Raw genomic sequence first — 16,447 nt, forward strand, 5'->3', positions numbered from 1 at the left:
ACCCGTACTTCTGCATATTGGCCTTGGACAGTGTCTTGGCACCCCAGCAGCCTGGATCATGGCCACTGACCAGCACTGCCCTAGGGACACACGTGCTGATGGCACGCGGTTGCGGACTCCATACAGTTTTCCTGCAGACCCTGTGATCCTGGGCAGATGCAACACAGAGGGAGTGTGACACACAGAGGAAAAGGGGAGGGAGAGGGGAGACACGAAACGTGGGAGTCATCCGGGCCTGGCCTCCGGCTGCTTCTGCCTGCCAAGGGAACGGCATTTGGCTTTGCAGCTTCTATCTGGACATTAAAGCAGTTGGTTGTGCATCTCCCCGCCGCCCCACCCCGCCCCGCCCGTATTCTCCCAATTTCCCTTGCAAACCTCCATCTCTGCAACCAGAGCTCTGTCCCAAAGGCAGGTGCGGGTCTCTGCATTCTGCATGGAACTCTGGCTCAGAAAAGGCAGCCCATTCGGGACAGGGCTTTGCACTCACCTCCGCCTTGAACTTCTTCAGCTCATCCTTGAGGAGGCTGATCTCCATGTGCAGCTGCTCAATGAGCCGGTCCCTGGAAGGAGGGGCAGATGCCTGAGTCATCCAGTGCCATGGAGGTCTTCCCTTTCTGGCCTGCCAGGAAGGCAGCTAGCCTGGGGAAAAGCTCCCCAAGTCAGGGCCATGTGGGCAGACTCCAGTCCAGAAGAGGAGAAGTCATCCCATGCACCCCCCTCCCCGCTCAAGCCCCTGGACTAAAAGACGACTAAGGTGTTCATGACTCTAAATTCACTGCCACAGGCAGTCTGAACTCAAACTGCAGGCAGCCCCAGGGAATCCAGGAGAGAGACAACAGCAACACCAACATAACAAAAACCAATGCGGTAATAAAAGCAGCAAACATGCTAAAAAGAGAAAGAACACTACTGTAAGACAAAACCTACGATGCGTAATTGCAGCAACAACCCAGTCTGATAAACCATAATTAGGGGAAGGCCAGAGTAAAGTAGTCAGTTTCCATGGCCCTCCTAAAAGCCTGCAGTGATGGGGCCTGGTGTATCCCTGATGGCAACTCATGCCAGAAGCCTTGGGCCACTGCAGAAAAGGCCTCTCTAGTGTACTTGCCCACCTAACTGCCAGCAAAGGTGGGCAAGTGAGTAGGGCCTCTGTTGCTGATCCCAGTGACAGCTACATTCTGTGCTTGCATGCGCGCACACACGCGCGCGCGCAGTGCCCTGGTGCAACTTGTCGATCACAAGCTGAATATGAGCCAACAATGTGATGTGGCTGCAAGAAAGGCAAATGCTACTTTGGACTGCATTAATAGAAGCATAGCTTCCAAATCCCGGGAAGTACTAATTCCCCTCTACTCAGCACTGGTTAGGCCTCATCTGGAGTACTGTGTCCAGTTCTGGGCACCACACTTGAAGAAGGATGCAGACAAACTGGAGAGGGTTCAGAGGAGGGCAACAAAGATGATCAGGGGACTGGAAACAAAGCCCTATGAGGAGAGACTGAAAGAACTGGGCCTGTTTAGCCTTGAGAAGAGAAGACTGAGGGGAGATAGGATAGCGCTCTTCAAGTACTTGAAAGGTTGTCACAGAGAAGAAGGCCAGCATCTCTTCTCCATCATCCCAGAGTGCAGGACACGGAATAATGGGCTCAAGTGACAGGAAGCCAGATTCCGGCTGAACATCAGGAAAAACGTCCTGACTGTAACAGCAATACGACAATGGAACCCATGACCTAGGGAGGCGGTGGGCTCTCCCACACTGGAGGCCTTCAAGACGAGGCTGGACAGCCATCTGTCAGGGATGCTCTGTCTTGGATTCCTGCATTGAGCAGGGGGTTGGACTCGATGGCCTTGTAGGCCCCTTCCAACCCTACTATTCTATGATTCTAAAGCAGCTGCCATGCAGTGATGGTAGCAACATTTGCCTAAGCAGGGATGGGGAACATCTGGCCGGAGAGCCTAATCCAGCCTGCCGAATTTTATTTATTTATTTTTTTCATTTCTATACCGCCCAATAGCCGAAGCTCTCTGGGCGGTTCACAAAGTTCCCGAAGTTCCCCCATCCAGCCCCTAAAGCTTCTTTGGATTCCTGCAGGGGGGGACTCTTGGCCTCCAAGTCCCACTCCCTGTAGGAATCCCCACTGTTATTTCCAGTCTGTGACTGGAGGTAACAGGGGAAATACCCCTGCACCCTGCTCTCCCTCCCAACGGGGAGGGCGAGTGGTACACAGGGGAATCTCCCGTTATCTCTGATTGCAGACTGGAGATAACAAGTGGGATGTGGGGGCACATGAAGCCAGCTACTTGGAAGGCACTGGGAGGAGTGGCTTCTCCCGGTGCCGGCCATGTCCTCCTTCACGCACCGTTATCCTGATGGGGACAGCAAGAAGCATGTGAAGGAAGTGCCCAACTCAGCCTGTGATAGGAGGAATGCCTCCCTACAGCGCTGGTTCACGCACTGTCTCCATCAGGAAACAAGTGGCATGACTAGAAAGAGAAAGGCAACATGGGCAGGGGGTGGGCAGGGGTCATGATGTCAGAGAGTGTGGCCATTCCCACTTATATCATCTAGCCTGCCAGGGGCAGGTAGGGGGCAATTTGGCCCCTATCTTAAAATAGTTCCCCACCCCTGCTCTAAAGGAAGGTCGTAAGTCAGGGATCGTCACTCACTTGTCATCCTTGGTCATCCCATTCTGGCTGTTGAAGTTGAATGGATCGTTGTTGAATGAACTGCCAAAGATATCATCAAACTTATTCTCAACGAGGCCCTGGAAAGAAGGATGGAGGCCGTCAGCGTCACACAAGGCCAAGCGTGCTTACTGCAGCCTCCCCAATGTATATAGAGATGACATCCCAACTCAGGGGTGGTGACCCAACTTGGGTCCCAGTGCAGGTGTTGGCTGGAGGGGGGTGGGGGTGGTTCCTGTTCTCAGAGAGAAGAAAAGGCAAAATGCTCCCTCGGGGCCCTGCAGAGGGGCTGGGCATCTCAGTAGGCACCAGCTGCACACAAGCGCAATCCTAAAGTTCTGTTTCTGGCCATTAAGGTCATTCCACAGTGAGGCCAAACCAGGCTGAATGCAGGGAAAGTGGATCCTTCTCACAGGGGGCCAAGGAACGCAAACAACTCTGAGAGCTAATCCAGGATGGGAGAGCCTTCTGCAGGGGCTGAACAATGCGATGATTCTGCATGCAGAATACCTTTGACACAGAGCTCTTACTGCAAACCTCTTTGGGTGATGGGGAGCTACTGTGCATGTGCGGAGAGAGCAGGAGAGAGGGTTGGTGGAACTGGCTCATCCCAGCTCTCAGTGGAGCAAGAAGAAGGGGAGAGGGGGAATTAGCCGCCCTCACGTGGAGACCAGAGAGCACGGATGAGCCTGGCTTACAGTTACTCAAGAGAAGACAGATAGCTATTCCGAACGTTCCACACAGAAGGCCATTTCCCCAAGACTTTGTTACCAGGAAGACTACTCGGGCCAGCAGAGTCCACCTCTCTGCTTTGCTTTTTAGCGAGTAAGAAGCTCTTCATGATGGACAGAGTCATTCTGGGAAGGGGACAGAAGGGAGGGGGCATCTGCTTCATCAGAGAGCCAGCGTGGGGTAGTGGTGAGAGTGCTAGACTGGAAGCCGGGAGATCCGGGTTCTAGTCCCCACTCAGTCATGGAAGCTCACTGGGTGACTCTGGGCTGGTCACAGACTCTCAGCCCAACCTACCTCACAGGGCTGTTGTTGTGAGGATAAAATGGAGAGGAGGAGGAGAATGTAAGCTGCCTTGGGGTCCTTGCAAGAGGAAAAAAGGCAGGATATAAATGCAATACATAAATAAATAATCAGAACCGGAACCAAAGCCTAACCTGGACCCGGATGAAGTTAATAACTGTAAGCTGGTAGCCAACATCCCCTTCCTAGGCAAGGTGCTTGAGCGGGTGGCTGTCAGACAACTCCAGGCACTCTTGAATGAAACTGATTATCTAGGTCCATTTCAATTGGGCTTCAGGCCTGGTTTTGGAGCAGAAACTGCTTTGGTCACCCCATGGGATGACCTTTGATGAGAGAAGGACAGGGGCGTGCAACCCTGTTGATTCTCTTGGACCTCTCATTGGCTTTCAGTACCATCAGCCATGGTATCCTTCTGGATAGGTTGTCTGGGCTGGGAGTTGGAGGCACTGCGTTGCAGTGGTTCCGCTCCTACTTGGATGGGCGATTCCAGAAGGTGGTGCTGGGGGATTATTGCTCTGTGCCATGGCAACTATGCCATGGAGTGCCACAGGGCTCTATTTTATCCCCCATGCTGCTTAACATCTACATGAAACCACTGGGGGAGGTTATCTGGAGGTGTGGGTTGAGGTGCCATCAAGATGCGGATGACACCCAGCTCTACCTCTCCTTTTCGTCAAACCCAGGTGAGGCCGTGGCTGTTCTGAATCATGCCTGGGCATGGTCACTGGATAAGAGACAACAAACTGGACTCAATCCAGACAAGACGGAGATCTAGAACTGACACCTGAGGCACAGAAGGACTCGGTGGCACAGAGCACCTTTCATCAGCTTAGGCCCATATACTGACTATGTCCTTATCTGGACAGAGAGAGCCTTGCTACAGTTATCCGTGCTCTGACAACCTCTCGTTGGGACTATTGTAATATGTTACATGGGGCTGCCTTTGAAAACGGTCCGGAAACTTCAGCTGGTCCAAAATAGGGCAGCGACATTGTTAATGGGGACTGGCCAGTGTGATGATATTATGCCAGTACTTTCCCAACTGCACTGGCTGCCAGTCCATGTCCAGGCCAATTCAAAGTGCTGGTATTAACATTCAAAGCCCTGAACAGCTTGGGGCCAGGTTACCACAAGGATCATCTCCACCCATACATGCCTGCCCAGACCCTAGGATCATCCTCAGCGGTCCTTCATGGGGAACCCCTGCCAAAGGAAATGAGGCAGGTGGCTACCAGGAAGAGGGCCTTTTCTGCTGTGGCACTCTGGTTGTGGCAGGGAGGTGCCTAGGGAGGCTCAACTGGCGCCTGCAATGTGCTCTTTCTGGCGCCAGGTGGAGGCCTTTTTATTTTCCCAGGCATTTTAGTCTTTTAGCTCTGTTACTTTAAATCTGTTATTGTATTTTAAATCTCTGCACTGCTGCTAGATTTTATTCTGGTTTGTACTTCATTTTATATGTAATATTTATTTATTTATTTCATTTCTATACCTCCCAATAGCTGAAGCTCTCTGGGTGGTTCACAAAAATTAAAACGAAAGAGCACACAATAAAACAATATAAAATATATAAAACATTAAAACCACAGTATAACAATACAACCAGAATAAAACCAGAATAAAACCTAGCAGCAGTGCAGGGATTTAAAATACAGATTTAAAACAGCAAAGCTAAAGTCTAGAAAGCTAATGCCTGGGAATATAAAAAGGCCTTCACCTGGCGCCGGAAAGAATACAGTGTAGGTGCCAGGCGAACCTCACTAGGGAGCTCATTCCACAGCTGGGGTGCCACAGCCAAGAAAGCCCTCCTCCTAGTAGCCACCTGCCTCACTTCCTTTGGCAGGAGCTCACGGAGAAGGGCCACTGAGGATGACCTTAGGGTCCAGGCAGGTACATATGGGAGGAGGCGGTCCTTCAGATAACCTGGCCCCAAGCTGTTAAGGGCCTTGAAGGTTAATACCAGCACTTTGAATTGGGCCCGGAAATGGACTGACAGCCAGTGCAGCTGGAAAAGTACTGGCGTAATATGAGCTTGTTGGCCAGTCCCTGTTAACCATCTTGCTGCCCTGTTTTGGACCAGCTGAAGTTTCCAGACTGTTTTTATACTTTAAATTTATATAATTTATCTTATGCTGTATTTTATGGTTTTAATTGTTGTGAACCACCCAGAAAGCTTCAGCTATTGGGCAGTATAGAAATGTAATAAATAAATAACATTAATTAATTAATTAAGGGTGCAATGCTATGCATGTTTAGACAGAAGACAGTCCTACAACTCCCAGCATGCCCCAACCAGCGTGCTGGCTGGGGCATGCTGGGAGTTGTAGGACTGTCTTCTACCTAAACATGCATGGGTTTGTGCCCTAAAAAGCTCCAACTCCTTCCTTGTTTTAAGTCCCCTCTCATGGACAGAAGGTACAACCAGGGGAAGCATGGCAACACTTTCCCTGGATTGTTCTATTTCAGGCTGCAGGGGGCAGGATACATATTTGAATGCTACTTACCACAAAAAAATGTTTTTCCTATGTACAGCATGACATGGCGAAGACTTGGGTAACCCCTTCACCTTGACATGCAGGGAATTTATTTCTTTTAATTGGTAGCAGGGAGTTCTATAAACATCCAATTGCTCTGCCACCCACAATCCAAAGCAGGAGAATCCAAGAAAAGCTTTAGCATTGGGTTCTGCTTCTGGTACGAACAGGGTATCAGCAAGAACAGCATGAGCGTGAAAACAGCTAAAGCATTTCCTCAGTCAAAAGAATGTCTCACCTAAAGAACATGGCCTGAAGCGTGGGGGGGGGGTCCTCAAACAAAAAGCACCAACCCCCAGGCCCAGATGCCCAGTTCCGACCAGGAACTCTAGCCCGCCTTGACTCACCTGCTGTGAAGATGCTTCCAGCTCGACGAGATCAGTGATGGGCTCGCTGTCGGGGGACGAGGCTTCCACAGGGATGACAACAACAGGGCTGATGTGCTCAGAGAGTGCCGAGGCCCGCAGGAAGTTGGGGGGATTCTGGCAGATGGAAAGAGGGATGCAGCTGGGATACTAAGAGCATCACATGCCAGGGGCTAACACTACACACTTCCCAACTCTGCTAGATTTGCCTTCTGAGAGCCGACATGCAGTCCCCTTAGGCCAGGAGTGCACAACCCATGGCCCCTGAAGGCTTTAATTGCAGCCCCCCCGACACCACCACCACCCCACCCCAACTGTACCATTGCTACTAGTGATACAGATTGCTCTCACAGGAAAGAAAGAGTGATCGGCATAAACATCTCTGGGGGAGAGAAGGCTGTGTGTGCCCATACGCGGCTCCCAATCCAGCATCATGAGCAATTGTTGGGATCCAAAGGGTTGTGCCCCTCTGGTGTAGGACACAACTGTAGCAGCCTTCCACTTTTAAGCACTGTGGGGAAAGCTGGAAAGGCCAGAGGGGTGGATGGCATTCCCTGAAAACCCCAGGGCCTCACCTCAGGCAGCTGTGGGATCTGAATCAGCCGCTTGAAATACTGCAAGTTGCTGGAGCGGTAGAAGAAATCCTTCAGCCTGCGAAGTACAAGAGCAAAAGCTGTCAAGGCCAAGCATACCTGGAGCTGTCCTCTGACCAGTCTGGGGAAAGGTCTGCCAGCCCTACAGGGAAGGGAATTGAAGCGACCACCCAGAATCAGGCCAGAGGACCTGAATTCAACAACACAGAACTTTGGATGCAGAGCACTTAAGACACCAGAATACTGATCCGTTCCAGGTGAGTGAGACAGCACAGATCACCCAATGGTCAGAAGCACTGGTGCCCAGTCCTGCCCTATAATATTATCTGGGGTCCATCAAGCTGAAGCTCAATGTGGTTTTGGCATTAAGACAAAGAGTAATAGTTTAGAAAAAAGACATTGGGTGGTGGTGGAATATGAGAGGTGTATAAAATTATGCCTGGTGTGGAGCAAGGGAAGAGGGGGACATTTTTCTCCCTTTCTCATAATAGCAGAACCCAGTGGGGTCATTCCATGAAGCGGAATGGTGGGAGATTCAGGACAGGCCAAAGGAAGGACTTCCACTGGTTTACATGGCTTTAAAAGGTGATTGGACAAATTCATGAAGGAGGACTAGACTATCGAAGGCTGCTGCTGCTATTTTATTCACCTGCCACATTTATTGGACACCTTTCTCGGAGAGGTAGGTGCATGTCTGTGTCTATGTGGATCGTGGATCAACACCGCTGCCCGCATTTCTGGACTCTCCTTGGAGGCGTGGTTCTGGGGCTGTCATGATGACCGCCTGCGCTTCAAACCCGACCGCAACACCACCGCACAGCGGTGCTGCTGCTCCCTGGCCAGGGCCCCTGCAGCGACGGCTCTGCTGCCCTGCTTCCCACCTGCCAGCTGCTAAATCTTGCCACGGAACAGAGAAACACGCCACCAAAGCAGCACGGGCACACCGCCGGACGCCCGAGTCTTCTCCCGCCCACCCCTGCCTTCACCAGTGGTTCTCAGCTCTGGCTGTAAGCGTGGCACCGCAGCACGCAGAGCTTTGCAGTCTCCAAGAGACACCACCCAGGGTGGCCGACTGCTCCACCCACTCTGTCACCGAGGCTTCATCACATCTACGAAGCCACTGGGTGAAGCCATCTGGAGAGGACAGAAAAGCCCACCAGGATGCAGAGGGCTGTCAGTGTTCTCTCTCTCGCTCTCTCACCTTCATCAGAAACCAGGGAGGGTGGAAGCTGATGGCCTATGTATGACTGGATGGGGAGGAACCAAAATCCAGTTTGAATTCAGTTTGGCACTGAATCCAGTTTGTAAGGTGAAAGTTGCACTGGTCGGTGGATGGGCTCACCTGGAAATAGGTGTGCCGCTTGCTTTGAAAAGGGTCACACTCCCCCTGAAGACCCTGCACCAAAGCCCATGGATGCTCCTGGGCCCACACTGCTGCTCGAGACTCAGCGGGTAGAGAGGAGTGCTTTCGCCAGCTGCTACCTCTCTCCAGGGAAGGCAGATGTACCCACTGCTCCAGTAAACTCCAGACTGGGCAACTCCAGGGGGGACTGCCCCTGAAAAGTGCCCAGAAATGTCAACTGGAACAGAACGCTGCCACCAGATTGCTAGCACAGGCTGGTCATCAGGAGCCTATTACTCCAACGTGGTTCAATCTGCACTGGTTGCCCGGCTGTTTCCGGGCTTCCCCCATATGCGCCTCCTGGTGGGCTCTGCTCAACATCCGAGGCTCCTGTGTGGACCTGGTACGTGGCACCACCCACTAGGAAAAGTCCTTCTCGGTAGTGGCAGCAGCCGTGTGGGATGGCCTCCTCGGGAGGTCACCGGGCACCTTCAGGAGGTAACGCTCGCTCAGACGGCCCCTAGGGGTCCGCAGACTTTGGTCTTTGCTGCATTCCCGTAAGGTTGGTCTCCCTTTTGCTGAATATCGCTGGCTTTTAGCTGTGCCGGTGTTTCCACTTCTATTTGATAGTTTCAGTTCTGCTGCTGTGTTCTTTTGGTTAATTTATCTTATAGTTTGATGTTTATTGTTTGAATGGTCTTGTTGTTAGTAACATAAAGTGGGGTATTATCATCACCATCCCCCCTCCCTTATAAAGCACCTAACATTTTCTTAAGTACTGGACAGAAATTAGAAGACAAGATCTGCCTGCAGGCTCACAATCTAACAGACGTTGAGCCAAGCTCTTTTTGGCAGGGTGGGGGAAAACATGTTTGCTGCAGCTGCTCCTTCTCTGGCTGATGGTGGGGCCAGGCTGGTCTTCCTCTCACCCTGATGCACTTCCAGGGAGGTGGGGGGGGCAGCCTCCCAATGGCCCTTGGTCTCCTGGCCAGTGGCAGAAGGTGCTTCCCAAGGCTGGAAGGTGGCACGTCCACTCGGGTCTCAAGTTGCTCAAGATGTCTCAATTTTGGCACAGTCTCAATTTTGGCACTGATCTAATGTCTCAAGGCACCCAGCGATCAGTTACCTCACATCCTCTCTCCTACAGATACCATGTCATGGGGGAGCTCAGCCACATCCCGTACCCCCTCAGACAGTCTGCCTGGCAGAACCGTGGCTTTCGCCAGATGTAAATAACCCACTGAAAGCTACGGCAGGCCGATTGACCAAATCCCGAGCGCTGATCAGAGTGCAGCACAGACCCCCACCTGCCTGCCCGCCCGCCCACAGGGGTACCCTCCACAAGCACACACTTACTTCTTGAACTGCTCCAGGAAACGGTCCCTGTGGCCTTGGAGTGTGTCAGCTGGGAGACCTGGAGAAGAGAGGCCAGGAGAAGGGGGTGAACAGAAGAATGCCCGCCTGCCTCAGCCAACCAGATCTGGGGGTTGGTGGTGATGGAGAGAGAGGGGCACACAAGCACGGGAACCAGCCAAGACTGCAACTCTGCCATGGCCTCTGCTAAGACACTGTGCTATACCTGCCTCTGCAGGACCTCTGCTTCTGTCAGGTGGCACAAAGCCTCGATGCCCCTTCAGAAGCCAGGAGGGATCAGAATTACTTGGTCACATCCTTCACCTTGAAAGCCCTGACCTCTGAACTCCAGGTGTGGGGACTAGCTGAACAGACCCAGCAATGAAGGCAAGGTACTCTGCATATGCTCAGAAGTACCACTGCATATTCCAGGCAGTGGTTAAGTGAAGATCCTGGCTCAGGTCTCACCTGAGCACCCTTCTGTCATGGCCCAGGGCCCTGAGCCCTCGTCCTCAGAGGATTCCAACCCCTTTGTCAGGAATGAATCTGAGCATGTGGAGAAGCTCAGAGTCAGAATGGGAACAGCCGGAACAGGGGGAGGCTCCCTCCCTAGTGAGTTCGGATATGGCAAGGCCTTCTTCCGAAGACCCTGACATGCAGATGGCTCAGCCTGAAGGGCTCCCCCTTTCCTCCTCCATGAGAACCCAGGTTTCAGGGGAGGAGGAGAATGAGGGGCGTGACTTGAGGGACACCAGGGTCCGTCACAGAGCAAAGCAGGAAAAGTTAAGAGGCGGAACTCAGACACGCCACCAGGTTGGCTACACGTGAAAGCCTATGTAGGAGGGAGCCACCTGAAGGGAGGGGCATCCCTGCAAAGCAAGTCTGGCTGAGAAGTTCTTGCTGAGATTGCTGGCAACTTCTCTAACTTCCACTTCCACTCCTCTATTGGTATTTGTAAATGTGTGGATTAGCTGTTTTCATGGCAGTCTGTTTCCTCAAAACTGCATTTGTAAGGAATCTGGTCTTTAACTAATAAAGTAGTGAGCCTGAAGCCTGGTATCCTGGAGTGTGTTGACTGTGAAGGGGGAGGGCGAAGGAACATGGCACCTTTGTTCTGAGAGGAAAGGACTCCAAAGGTAATGGTTCAGGGAGAAAATTCGGCAATGGAGAGGCCTCATGTGGCTTATAGAATCATAGAATAGTAGGGTTGGAAGGGGCCTACAAGGCCATCGAGTCCAACCCTCTCCTCAATGCAGGAATCCAAGTCAGAGCATCCCTGACAGATGGCTGTCCAGCCTCGTCTTGAATGCCTCCAGTGTGGGAGAGCCCACCACCTCCCGAGGGAATGGGTTCCATTGTCGTATTGCTCTAACAGTCAGAAAGTTTTTCCTGATGTTCAGCCGGAATCTGGCTTCCTGTAACTTCAGCCCATTATTCCGTGTCCTGCACTCTGGGATGATCAAGAAGAGATCCTGGCCTTCTTCTCTGTGACAGCCTTTCAAGGACTTGAAGAGCGCTATCCTATCTCCCCTCAGTCTTCTCTTCTCAAGGCTAAACAGGCCCAGTTCTTTCAGTCTCTCCTCATAGGGCTTTGTTGCCAATCCTCTGACATCTTTGTTGCCCTCCTCTGAACCCTCTCCAGTTTGTCTGCATCCTTCTTCAAGTGTGGTGCCCAGAACTGGACACAGTACTCCAGATGAGACCTAACCAGTACTGAGTAGAGGGGAACTAGTACTTCCCAGGATTTGGAAGCTATGCTTCTATTAATGCACCCAAAAGAGCATTGGCCTGTTTTGCAGCCACATCACATTGTTGGCTCATATTCAGCTTGTGATCGACAACAATTCCAAGATCCTTCTGGCTTGTAGTGTGGTTGAGCCACGTATCCCCCATCTTGTAACTGTGCATTTGGTTTCTTTTTCCGAGGTGCAGAACCTGGCACTGATCCCTATTAAATGTCATTCTGTTGTTTTCTGCCCAGTGCTCCAGTCTATCCAGATCACTTTGAATTTTGTTTCTGTCTTCCAAAGTATTAGCTATCCCGCCCAATTTGGTGTCATCTGCAAAGTTGATCAGTATTCCCTGCACCTCCTCCTCCAAGTCATTAATACAAATGTTGAAGAGCACTGGGCCCAGGACTGAGCCCTGCGGTACCCCACTCGTTACCTCTCCCCAGTTTGAGAAGGTCCCATTGATAAGCACTCTTTGAGTCCGATTCTGTAGCCAACTGTGGATCCACCGGATCGTGGTTTCATCTAGCCCACTTTGAGCTAGTTTGCTCATCAGGATATCATGGGGCACTTTGTCGAAAGCTTTGCTGAAGTCGAGGTATATGATGTCTACAACATTCCCACGGTCTACAAGGGAGGTGACTTGATCAAAAAATGAGATCAGATTTGTCTGGCAGGACTTGTTTTTGACAAATCCATGTTGGCTTCAAGTAATCACAGCATTGTTTTTAAGGTGCTTCCAGATGGATTGCTTTATCATCTGCTCCAGAATTTTCCCAGGGACTGATGTCAGACTGACTGGTCTGTAGTTCCCAGGTTCCTCCTTTTTGCCCTTTTTGAAGATAGGGACAACATTAGCCCTCCTCCAGTCATCTGGCACTTCCCCCGTCCTCTATGATTTCTCAAAGAGAATAGACAGCAGTTCTGAGAGTTCTTCTGCCAGTTCCTTTATGACTCTAGGATGCAGTTCATCTGGCCCTGCAGATTTGAACTCAAAGTCATTAGGGGTTCCTTGACCATCTGCCTATCGATCTCAAGCTGCAATCCTGCCCCTTCAGCCTGCACTTCGCCTTTGCCAGGGGGGTCATAGACCCTCTTTTGGGAGAAGACTGAGCCAAAGTAGGAATTGAGCACCTCTGCCTTTTCTTTGTCATCTGTTATCATTTTGCCATCCTTATTTAATAGTTAAACAACCATTTCTTTCCCCTGCCTTTTACGATGCACGTAGCTGAAGAAAGCCTTTTTGTTGTTGTTAGCATCCCTCGCTAACCTCAGCTCGTTCTCAGCTTTAGCTTTCCTGACGCCATCCCTGCAATTCTGTGCTACCTGCCTGTACTCTTCCTTTGTTACTTGGCCTTCTTTCCACTTCCTATATGTGTCCTTTTTTGTTTTCAGGTCATCCCTAAGCTTTTTGTGAAGTCACATTGGCTTCTTCTCTTGTCTTCCACCTTTTCTTCTTGTTGGAATTGTTTGTGATTGTGCCTTGAGAATTTCCTTTTTTAAAAGCTCCCACCCATCTTGGACTCCTTTTCTCGTTAGCATCACATGCCATGGGACCTTCCTGATCATTGTTCTGAGTTTATGAAAATCAGCTTTCCTAAAATCCAGGGTACGCATTTGACTACCCTCGGCTTTTGCTTCCCTTAGAACCAAGAACTCAAGTGCAACGTGGTCGCTTTCCCCCAGAGTTCCTGTAACTGCTACTTTATCCACTAAGTCATCTCTGTTGGTTAGGATCAAGTCAAGGATAGCCGATCCTCTAGTTCCTTCCTCTAGTTTCTGTAGGAGGAAGTTATCTGCCACACAAGTCAGGAATTTCCTGGAGGGGCCATGTTTTGCAGAATTTGTCTCCCAACAAATATCGGGGAAATTGAAGTCTCCCATTACTACATGATGCTTCCTTAAAACATTGGCTATTTGCTTTTCAAAAGTTTCATCCTCGTCTTCTCCTTGGTTGGGTGGCCGGGAGTAGACTCCGACCATCAGGTTCCTTTTATTCCTTGCTCCATTTATTTTAACCCAGATGCTCTCGATGGGGCTACCAAGCTCCTCCTCCTGTATTTCTGTGCAGTGATATGTACTTTGCACATACAGTGCAACCCCACCTCCCTTTCTGTTCCTCCTGTTCTTTTTGAACAAGTTATATCCTTCAATTGCTGTATTCCAGTCATGAGAGTCATCCCACCAAGTCTCAGTTATACCTGTCAAGTCATAATTTCCCTCCTGTATTAAGAGTTCAAGTTTGTTCTGTTTGTTTCCCATACTCTGGGCATTAGTATATAGACATTGAAGACCATGTACTTCACAGTCTGGCTTTCTTCCTACATGTGTCTGAAGACTATTATGGGGCGCTATCAGAGCTGTTCTCTCTGTTGCAGTGCATGCGCCTACGTCCATTGTTACCCCCAATTTTACGTCTCCCTTCCCCGTAGGATTCAGTTTAAAGCCCTCCTGATGAAGTTCTTCATGCTGTGGCCAAACACATTCTTCCCAGCCTTTGTGAAGTGCAACCCATCCCTAGCCAACAGCCCATCTTCCAGGAAATATAGCCCGTGGTCCCAAAATCCAAATCTCTCTCGTCGGCACCACCTTCGTAGCCAGTCATTCACCTGGAGTATTTTTCATTCCCTTTCTATCCCTTTTCTAACTACTGGAAGGATGGATGAGAAAACTATCTGGGCCCCAAAGTTCTTGAGTTTCCTTCCCAAAGCTTCAAAGTCTGTCGTGATCTCTTTGTAGCTCCGCTTGGCGGTATCATTTGTTCCCACATGGATGAGAAAAAAGGGATACCTGTCAGTGGGCTTTATGAGTGCAGGCAACCTTTCAGTCACGTCTCTAATTCGTCCTCCCGGGAGACAACATACCTGGCGAGTCTTCGCGACATACTTGGGACTCAATCCCACGCAGCAAGGAGTCTCCCACTACTACCACTCTTCTCTTCTTCTTCTTGTAGGCCTGGGTTTCATCGCCTCTGTTTGACTGACCTTCAGCCTCTTGCTCACTCTCATGCAGGTTCCCCTGTGATTCTTCCTCTGCAGGCTGCCCTCCAGTCTCATCCGCAAGTACCTGGAATCGATTCCACAGCTCCACTGCTTCCACTGGTGCAGAGTGGCATCTAGTTCTTCTTCTCCTAACTGTCACCCTTTTCCAAGGAGTATCCTCTACTCCATTTTTCTTCACCTCAGCATTTCCCACTGCCTCATCTTGCTGTTGCTCTTCAAGCTTCTGGTCTTCCCTTTGCTGCTGTAGTTCCCCCATTCTGTCCAAGAACTCTTCGTGTTCTCTTGTTCCCCGGAAGGTCGACAGTCGCCGCTCCAGTCCACTTACTTTTTCTTCCAGCAGCGTGATCAGCTTGCACTTGTTGCAGGTGTGGGCCATGTTGTTCTCAGGCAAGAAAACAAACATTGCACATACCTTGCAGGTCACCACCACTGGAGAGTCCTGTCCTTCCATAGCCTCTTTTCCCTTTTTGTGTCTAGCTTTGTGATTGTTCTAGACTAGCCTGTGCTTGCTCCTCTACTCAGTAGAGGTTAAAAGCAGAGTCCCACTTGTGTGAAAGTGTGTGTTACAAGACAAATACATGGAAAAAGTTAGTTAAAAAATAAAATGAAATTAAAAATGAAAAAAAAAATGTTAGGGGCCTCCCCCTTGACCTCCCCTGCCGAAATCCCCTGGCCGACTCCTGTTTGCTCCCCCTGTTCACTCGCTCTCTGGGAGCTTGCCTGCTTCTGTAGTCCCTGGACCAGCTGGAGCAGCTTGCTCTGCTCTGCTCTGCTCAGCTGGGAGGCGAGAAACAGACTGAAGCTTCCCGCCCAGTCAGCTGCTGGGAGTACTCAGGCCACACCCCCCCAATTCAGTTGGAGCTCTCAGAAGCACCTGGTGAGCTCACAGCCACTCAGAAGGATGAAGGGCAGCGCCCTGGGCTTCCTGCAGCCCACTTACCTCTTAGCCTCTGTCTCCTTTGTCTCTTCAACCACTGCAACTCCCCTGGCCAACTCCTGTTTGCTCCCCCTGTTCGCTCGCTCTGGTCGCCCGCTCTCTGGGAGCTTGCTTGCTTCTGTAGTCCCTGGACCAGCTGGAGCAGCTTGCTCTGCTCTGCTCGGCTCAGCTGGGAGGCTTCCCCCTCCCCAGGACCCAGGTCTCCAGAAAGACCCCAGAGACCAGCTCCTCTGTGTCCAGAGGAAGTGGCAGTACGATCCCTAGGCTCTGAGAACTCAAGCCATGATGAATCTAGCATACCACAGCCACTCCCACATCATCACAGCCCGAGACTGCTAAAACAGGCCAGGCTGTTTTAAAAGACAAAGCCTCAATCACCATAATAATAGTAATAGTAATAGTAATAATAATAAAAAAATATTAACAGGGACTGGCCAAAGAGATCACATTACACCAGTACTTTTCCAGCTGCACTGGCTGCCAGTCCATTTCCAGGCCTGATTCAAAGTGCTGGTATTAACATCCAAAGCCCTAAATGGCTTGGGACCAAGTTATCTGAAGGATCGCCTCCTCCCATATGTGCCTGCACAGACCCTAAGATCATCTTCAGGGGTCCTTCTCTGGGAGCCCCTGCCAGAGGAAATGAGGTGGGTGGCTACCAGGAAGAGGGCCTTCTCTGCTGTGGCACCCTGGCTGTGGAATGAACTCCCTAGAGAGGCTCGCGTGGTGCCTACGTTATACTCCTCTGGCACCAGGTGAAGACCATTTTATTCCACCAGTATTTTAGCATTTTAGCCTCCTAATCTTTTAGCTCTGGTATTTTAAATCTCTGCATTGCTGCTGGGTTTTATTCTGGTTGTACTGTTATATTGTGGTTTTAA

At 50.7% G+C, this 16,447-nt stretch overlaps 1 protein-coding gene across 3 annotated transcripts in view; it reads right to left on the minus strand.

The window, feature by feature from the left end:
- The window catches only part of HIP1 (huntingtin interacting protein 1), a 71,552-nt gene that overhangs the window by 14,994 nt on the left and 40,111 nt on the right, over nt 1-16,447 (minus strand). For all 3 annotated transcript variants that reach the window (XM_084823101.1, XM_084823100.1, XM_084823102.1), the window contains exons 9-13: nt 9,901-9,958; nt 7,185-7,260; nt 6,592-6,726; nt 2,667-2,764; nt 488-560 (exon numbers count right to left, since the gene is read on the minus strand). In XM_084823101.1, the coding sequence (XP_084679227.1) occupies nt 488-560; nt 2,667-2,764; nt 6,592-6,726; nt 7,185-7,260; nt 9,901-9,958 (440 nt within the window). The remainder of the gene's footprint in view (nt 1-487; nt 561-2,666; nt 2,765-6,591; nt 6,727-7,184; nt 7,261-9,900; nt 9,959-16,447) is intronic.

The sequence above is a fragment of the Heloderma suspectum genome, chromosome 16 (genome assembly GCF_057233095.1).
Source record: "Heloderma suspectum isolate Gila_16-S chromosome 16, 16-S_ref, whole genome shotgun sequence".
Classification (NCBI taxonomy): Eukaryota; Metazoa; Chordata; class Lepidosauria; order Squamata; family Helodermatidae; genus Heloderma; species Heloderma suspectum.